This window comes from Marmota marmota, unplaced genomic scaffold (genome assembly GCF_001458135.2).
Source record: "Marmota marmota marmota unplaced genomic scaffold, marMar, whole genome shotgun sequence".
Lineage (NCBI taxonomy): Eukaryota > Metazoa > Chordata > Mammalia > Rodentia > Sciuridae > Marmota > Marmota marmota.
Genome location: NW_025999943.1, coordinates 11,087,199 through 11,095,692, shown reverse-complemented (window position 1 = coordinate 11,095,692; position 8,494 = coordinate 11,087,199). Strand labels below are relative to the sequence as shown.

Here is an 8,494-nt window from a genome sequence, read left to right as displayed (position 1 = left end):
AAGATCAAGCTGTGGGTATGGTGGTTCCTTCTGAGGCCTCTCGCCTTGGCTTGTAGATGGTTACTCTCTCCTTGCGTCTTCATATGTCTTTGCTCTGTGTGTGCCTATGTCCTAAACTCCTGTTCTTATAAGGACACCAGTCATATGGCTCACTCTACTGACCTCATCTCAACTTAATAACCTCTTTAGAGACCCTAACTCCAAATCCAGTCATATACTGAGGTGCTGGGAGTTAGGACTACAACATATGAATTTTGAGGGTACACAATTTAGCCTATATCAGAAGTCATCTCACCCTTGAGCTTTTCCATTTTAGGAGGTTTTTCATTTTTAACTATTTTATTCTGGTAAAATATATCTAATGTAAAATTTGTCATTTTACCCATTTTTAAAAAGACAGTTAAGTAGCATTAAATACATTCACAGTGATGTGCAATCAATCTCCAGAACTCTTCACCTAGCAAAACTAACTTCTCATTCTCTCCTTTCTCCCAGACCCTGTTAACTACCATTCTACTTTCTGTCTCCTTGACTACTCTAGGTACTTCACATAAGTGAAATCATACAATATTTATCTTTTTGTGACTGGCTCATTTCACTTAGCATAATGTTTAAAGATTTATCCATGTTGTAGCACAGGTAAGAATATATCCTTCATTCTAATGCTGAATAATACACCATTGTACATACAGATCACATTTTATTTTTCCATTCATCTGTCGGTGGATATTTGAGTTGCTTCTACCATTTGACTATCTTTAATATACTTCTATGAACACAGGTGTGCAAATATGTCTTGGAAACTATGCTTTCAATATTTTTTGGATATATATACCCAGAAGTGAGATTGTTGGATCATATGGCAAGCCTTTTTTTTTTAGGAACCATTTTGCTATAGTTTGGATCTTGAATGCCCCCGAGGGAGTATATGTAAAAGCATGGTGCTCAGGTGATAGAACCTTGAAAGGTAGGGCTTGTGGGAGTTCTCTAGGTCATTGGAGGCATTGTGTTGAAGGGGATTATTGGTCCTGGCTGCTTTCTCCCTCTCTCTCTGTCTCTCTCCTACTTCCTGGTGATGAGGTAGGCAGTTTTGCCATGGCACACTCTTACATGATATGCTGTCTCGCCACAGACAATGACACCTATAGATCTTGGACTATAATCCCAAATTCTGAGCCAAAATAACCTTTTCATCTTAATAAGTGAATTATTAAGTTATTTGTTATAGTAATAGAAATCTGATTAACCTGAATATTTTTTCTTTTTGGTGGCAGTGTCTCATTCAGTTGCTTAGACTGGTCTTAAAATTCGGGTCAAGTGATTCTTCTACCTCAGCCTCCCAAGTAGATGACTACAGTCATGTGCTGTCATGTCTGACTTTCCATTTTTTGGGTTGTCTTTTCACTATGTTGATTGTGTATTTTGAGATACAGAAGTTTAAATTTTTTTTTATATAGTCCAATTTATCTTTTTGTTGTTGTTGTTGTTTTGTTGTTGCCTGGGTTTTTGGAGTCATATTTAAGAAATCATAATCAAATTCAATAGCATGAAAATTATCTACCCCATCCCCACCCCATGCTTTCTCCTAAGCATTTTATAATTTTAGTTCTTAAGTTTAGGTTTTGGTCCATTTTGAATACATTTTTTTTAAAGAGTGGTAAAATTTATTAGGAAGGAGGGATTTAAATTAGACTCCCACATTACACACACAGGAAACAAACTATGTAACTATAGTTTCTAAAAAGGAAGGAGGGCAAGCAGAGGGCCCTGGATCACAGGGAACAGGTAGCTTCAGCTGAACAAGAGGAGTTATGGGTTTGAGGTGGATAAAGCCACTGCTCACCACTCCTCATGGGAAGTTTAGTGACTAAATGCTGCTACTCCAGCCCCCAACCCCAAAGCCAGCAACCTGTAGAAGTCTGTCTTGTTTTCTAGAAGACACCTGGGTTGTGCTGGTGGCGAGAAGAGAGGAAGAGTGTCTTGCTATCTCTTGCTGTTCCTGTGTGTTTCTTTGCCATTACTGATGAGATTGCTGGAGGAGACAGAAGGGCCATCTGGTGTGTGGTTGGGCTGGCTTCAAGTGATTCTGGTGCTAGGGTTGGGGGGAGGGAATGTGAGGGGAGTATGGGCCACCACCAGGATCTGGTGGGGTACTTAGTCCATTCCCGTTCATGTTCTCAGAAACTGGAGAGGTAGCCTAGGGGGCTGTAGGACTGCCCTGCTTTGTTGGGTGCCTGCTGGGTGTTGTACCCTGGTTGGGCTCACTGAAGTTAGGAACCTCAGAATAAACCATGCAGAATCTGTGCAGCAAAAAAAGCAGGATTCATAGTCCTTTGTTGAGCCTGATAAAGTCTCCAAATTGGATCAGGTTGCCCAGGTTGTTCCAGACAGAGATATTGATGCTGCCTATTTTGTCTGCCATTTTTCAGGTCCAAACCTCATGCCATCCTTTGTTTTGGTCACTTAGCCTGTTTCTAGCACAATGAAGATAAGGTTCAGATTCTTTTGCCTGGGCTTGATATCCTTCACGAAGTTCTCCATTGTCATGCTGTCCAAGTCTCAGCACCTCATCGCCACAATTTCCCAAACCCTCATCTGGACAACCCAAGACTTAGTCTGTCCCCTCCCCCACCCACAGCCCACTATCCCCATTTTGAATACATTTTTCTACAAGGTAATGTAAGGGTCTAACTTCATTCTTTACTATGTGGATATTCAGTTTTCATTGCCCACCTTCACTATTGGATGATCTTGTCAAAAATCAATTTACATGCATGCACAAGGCCCTGGGTTTGATCCACAGCACCAGAAAGAAATCAATATAAATATTTATAAAGATTATTTCTAGTCTTTATGAAGATTTTTGATTACTAATTCAATTTCTTATTATAGGTCTGTTCAGATTTCTACTTCTTCTTGAGTCAATTGTGTAATTTCAGTGTTTCTAGAAATTTGTTCATTTCATCTAGACTAACTAATTTGGTGGTATATAATTCTTTTATAATCCATTTTATTTCTGTAAGTCCATAGTAATTTCTTCATCTTCACTTCTGAATTTAGTAATTTGAATTTTATTTCATTTGCATTCATCTCTAAGTTTTTCCTTCCTCCCTGTGATTTCTCTTTGACTCACTGGTTGTTTAAGAGTGTGAGGTTTAATTTCCAAATATTTGTGAAGTTTCTGTTTTTCACTCTGTTACTGATTTTTAGTTTCATCCATCTTGTCAGAGAAATGTTTTTGAGAGAGAGAGAGAGAGAGAGAGAATTTTTACTTTTTAGTTTTTGGCGGACACAACATCTTTATTTGTATGTGGTGCTGAGGATCGAACCCAGTGCCAGGCGAGCGTGCTACCGCTTGAGCCACATACCCAGCCTAGAGAAATATTTTTTACCCTTCAAATTTATTAAGACTTGTTTCACAATCTACCACATAGTCTATTCTGGACAATGTTTTATGCACTTGAGAAGAATATGTATTCTGTTATTGTCAGGTAGAGTGCTTTACATATGTCTGTTAGATCTCCTTGGTTTATAGATTTGATTCAAGTCCTCTATTTCTTTATTAATTCTTTATATAATTATTCTATACATTATTTAAAGTGGTGCATTGTTGTCTCCAAGTGTTATTGTAGAACTCTCTATTTCTCCATTCATTTCAGTTGATCTTTGCTTTTATGGGGCTGATATATGTGAGCTCTCTGTTACTGTAACAAAAATCAGAAAAAAATCAACTTATGAAGGGAAAGTGGGTTTTTGTTTTGTTTTGGTTTTGGTTCAAGATTTTGGAAATTTCAGTCCTGATGCTTTTAGATTTATCACTAGGTAGTACATCATGGTGGGAACACATGGCAGAGGAATTTTGTTTACCTCATGGACAGGATATGAAGAAATGGAAGACAAAAGAGCTGGGGTCACACAACTCACTTCAAGGGCATTCTCCTGTGACCAGAAGACCTCCTACTAGGCCTCACCTTTTAAAGGTTCTACCACCTCCCAATAGCACTATGGACTGGGCACAAAGCCATTACCCTCTGGGAACACTTACTCAAACCATAGCATTCTGGCCCTGGAACCCCAAAGCTCATGACCGCCTCAAGTTGCAAAATACATATAGTCCATCTCTAAAGGTCCCTAAAGTCTTAACTGTTCAAGCATTTCTAAGTAGTACAAGTTCAACATCTTCTGTACAAATCAGGCAAACTCAACTCTGACCTCTGTAAGAAGAACAAGGGAAAAAAAAAAAAAGCCAGGCATGATGACACATACCTGTAATTCCAGTTACTTAAGATGATAAGGGAGGAGGATCACAAGTTCAAGGTCAGCCAGGGCAATTTAGCAAGACCCTGTCTCAAAATAAAATTAAAAAGGCAGGGAATGTAGCTCAGTGGTAGAGCAATTGACTTGCCTTGCAGGTGTAGTTCTTGGGTTCAATCCCCAGTACTGAAAAGCAAACAAACAAACTACATACTTCCAAGATACAAGGGCACAGGGTAAACATTCCTATTCTGAAAGGAAGGAATATAGAAATAATAAAGAGCAATGAGATCAAATCAAGACTGAAACCCAGTTGGGCAAATATTAACTCCTAAGTCTTCTTGTATGGCATTCAGGGCACACTAGTGAGATGTGGACTACCAAAGGCTTGGACGCCCAACCACTACATAGTCACTCTCTTGGGCTGGCTCCGTTCACTGCCTACAGCTTCCTGGCTTCTTTGACTTTCTTTGGTCTTCACTGCAGTTTTGGCTTCATTCTCAGCTTCCCTATACGTTGCCCTATCAGGGGACGCCTGCGGGGAATTTCAAGCAGCTATAAACTTCCTGGCCTCTGAGGCTTTCCTTAGAAGCCTTGATAGCAGCTTATATGATTCCATAACTCTTGCATTCTGTATACCTGATGAAACAATATAACATGGCCAAAGTCTGCCATCAGCGTGAACTGTGTCTAGATTCACTTAAACCATTGGAAAACAAAATCTCTAGGTGCTTTTGGGTGCACAGGGTGCCTTGGGGCTCTTGTCTCAAAAATCTGCCCTGGAAACTCTTTGAAAAAAATTTGCATTTGAGCCTGTCAAGGCTAAAGTTATGTGTCTTTAATATTGCTACAGTGCAAAACACTTAACCACATCTTCTCTTCTTCTTGGTCTTCTTCAACTGTTGTTTAGAGATGGGGTCTCACTATGTTACCTTGGCTGGTCTTGAACTCCTTGACTCAAATGATCCTCTGCCTCAGGTTCCTGAGTAGCTGATACTGTAAATGCACACCACCACAGCTGGCCTTGGCTTCTTTTTAATGGCACTAGCAACCATAACAACATCCTCCTTGGCCAGAACTTTGCATATGCTTCTTTTCTGGCCCAAATATGAGTTTTTATAATCTTTCTGTTCTGAAATTGGGTCCTTGCTCCCAATTCTCACTATAAATTGGGCTCAAAGCAGCCAGTAAGACCCATGTTAGGCTGCCTTGAAATTTCCTCTACCAAGTAAACTCATCTTTCATTTTTAAGCTCTTACTCCCTTCCCATAAGACCTCAAAGCATGAATACAATAAGTTCAAATTCTTCATCAAAATATAACATGTGTGGTCTCTAGTCCAACTTCTAATAGAATCCTTGTTTTCATTTCAAATCTCATTAGCAACACCTGTATTGTGTGCCTTTCTATCAGCTTTCTGGTCTTTCAAGACTTCACTTGAATCTTCTACTCAGATCCATTTACACCAGACTAAGCTTTATTAGTCTTCTCCAAAAATTTTAAAATTTCTCCTGTAAACTAATGCCAAAAGGTATTTGACATCATCTCAACAACATCTCTACTTCTTGATATCAATTTTCTGTTAGTTTCCTGTAACAAATACCTGAGACAGTCAAATTATAATGAGGAAAGCTACCCAAGTTCTCTTTTGGTTACTATCACATAGGGTATCTTCTTCTATACATTCACTTTTTACTTACTTGTATCTTCAGAGCTAAATTAGTGTCTCATATGCAGCATGTTTTTTTTTTTTTAGTTGCAGATGGACATGATACCTTTATTTTATTTATTTTTATGTAGGGCTCAGGATCAAACCCAGTGTGCCTCACACATGCTAGGCAAGCGTTCTATCACCAAGCCACAACCCCAGCACCTAGATGTTTTTTAAAAATGCATTTTGTGGGCTGGGTTGTAGCTTACTGGTAGAGTGCTTGCCTCACATGTGGAAGGCACTGAATTTGATCCTCATTACCACATAAAAATAAAAATAAAGGTATTGTGTCCATCTACAACTACAAAAAAATTTTAAAAAAATGCATTTTGCCAATCTCTGCCTTTTAACTAGAAAGTTTAAGCCATTTACATTTATAATAATGACCATAAGGAAAGACCAACTTATGCAATTTTACTTTTTTTTCTACATGTCACATATTTTTGTTCTTCAATTTCCTTGTTATTTTCTCCTTTTGTGTTTTATTGATATTTTCTTTTTTTCATATTTTCAGTTGTAGATGAACACAATACCTTTATTTTGTTTATTTAGTTTTATGTGGTGCTAGGGATTGAACCTAGAGCCTCATGTATGCTAGGCAAGCACTCTACCACTAAGCTACATTCCCAGCCCTTAATTGATATTTTCTAGTGTACCATTTTGTTCCCTTCTCTTCTATCTTTCTGTATGTTTTATTTCTCAGTGTTATTCTGGGGATTATAATTAATGTCTTAATTTATAACAATATAAATTGAATTTATACCAACTTAGGTTCCATAATGTACAAAAATTTTGTTCCTGTACAGCGCACGCCCGCACACACACACACACACACACACGGAATTGGACCTGGGGCAATTAATCACTAAGCCACATCCCCAACCCTCTTTATGTTTTTATTTTGAAACAGAGTCTTTTTTTGGTAGGGAGGGGTACTGGCTATTGAAATCAGCAGCACTCAACCACTGAGCCTCATCCCCAGACCTATTTTGTATTTTATTTAGAGATAGGGACTCACTGAGTTGCTTAACCTCACTTTTGCTGAGGCTGGCTTTGAACTCTTGATCCTCCTGTCTCAGCCTCCCAAACCACTGGGATTACAGGCATGTGCCACCTCGACCGGCTTGAGACAGGTCTTGATAAATTGCTTTGGGCCTTGCTACATTGCTGATACTGGTCTCAAACTTGTAATCCTCCTGCCTCAGCCTCCCTAGTCTCTGGAATTATAGGTATGCACCACCATGCCTGGTTCACTTTATTTTACATTGTTAACATCACAAATTAAATCTTTATATATTGTGTGCCCAATGACAGATTTCTATTTATTTTTATGCATCTTACTTTTAAATAATGTAAGAAAACAAAGAGGTATTACATACTGCAAATACAATTATAATGACTTTTATATTTGCTTATATAACTTTCTTTATTAATGGTCTTTCTTTCTCCATATGATTTTGAGTTACATTTTTTTCAGCCTGAAGAATTCTGTATTATTCAGGGTTCTCCAGGAAAAAGGAACCAATAGAATTTATTGCTCTCTCTGTCTAGTTTATAATAATAATTTATAATAGATAAGTAGATGAGAGGGGATTCATTATGGGAACTGGCTCATATAATTATGTAAGACAAAAAGTCACATAATATGCAAGTTGGAGAACCAGGAAAGGTGATAATATAATTCAGTCTGAATCGGAAAGACCTGAGAATCAAGGTGCATCTCTCAGTCTGAGGCTGAAGACCTGAGAACCTTGGTTGCTACTAGTATAGTTCCTAGAGTGTGAAGACCCAAGGGCCAGGCACTCTGATGTACTTGGGCAGAAGAAGATAGAGGTCCTAGGTCAGAAGAGGGTAAGTAATTCATTCTTCCTTTATCTTCTTACTGTGTCCAAGCTCTCAATAGGTTAAATAATATTTATCTGTTGAAGTGGAAACTCTTTTACTTAGTCTACTAACTCAAATGCTAATCTCTCTGGAAATGCCCTCACAGATATATTAGGAAATAAAGTTTGTTTGTTTGTTTTGTACTAGGGATCAAATTAGGGGTCTTTACCACTGAGCTATATCTCTAGCCCATTTTATTTTTAATTTTGAGACAGGGTCTCACTTAAATTTCTGAGTATCTTGCTAAGTTGCAGAGGCTGCCCTAAAACTTGAGATCCTGTCTCAGACTCCCAAATCATTGGAATTATAGGCAATGCATCACCATATGTGGCAAGAATTAATATTTTGTCAGCTATTTGGGCACCCATAAGCCCAGTCAAGTTGGGACATAAAATGAACTGTCTTGGACTCTGTTTAGCTTTTTTTTTTTTCCCCCAAAAGTGGGGATAGGTACCTGGGACACTCTACCACTGAGATACACCCCACCTCTTTTTATTTTAATTTGAGATAGGGTCTCTCTAAATTGCCAGAGCCAGTCTCAAACTTGCCCACCTCCTCCCTCGGCCTCTCCCATTGCTGGGATTACATTTTTGGGCCATGACAGAACTATTCTGTTGACACATTGTGTGTGTGTGTCTCCCTCCCT

General features: G+C 38.6%; 1 protein-coding gene across 1 annotated transcript in view; it reads right to left on the bottom strand.

The window, feature by feature from the left end:
* Positions 1–1,983: 1,983 nt before the first annotated feature.
* The window catches only part of LOC125616350 (SOSS complex subunit B1-like), a 52,286-nt gene continuing 45,775 nt past the window's right edge, over positions 1,984–8,494 (bottom strand). The window contains 2 exon segments of the mRNA XM_048801459.1: positions 1,984–2,097; positions 2,099–2,197. Coding sequence (XP_048657416.1) covers positions 1,984–2,097; positions 2,099–2,197 — 213 coding nt within the window.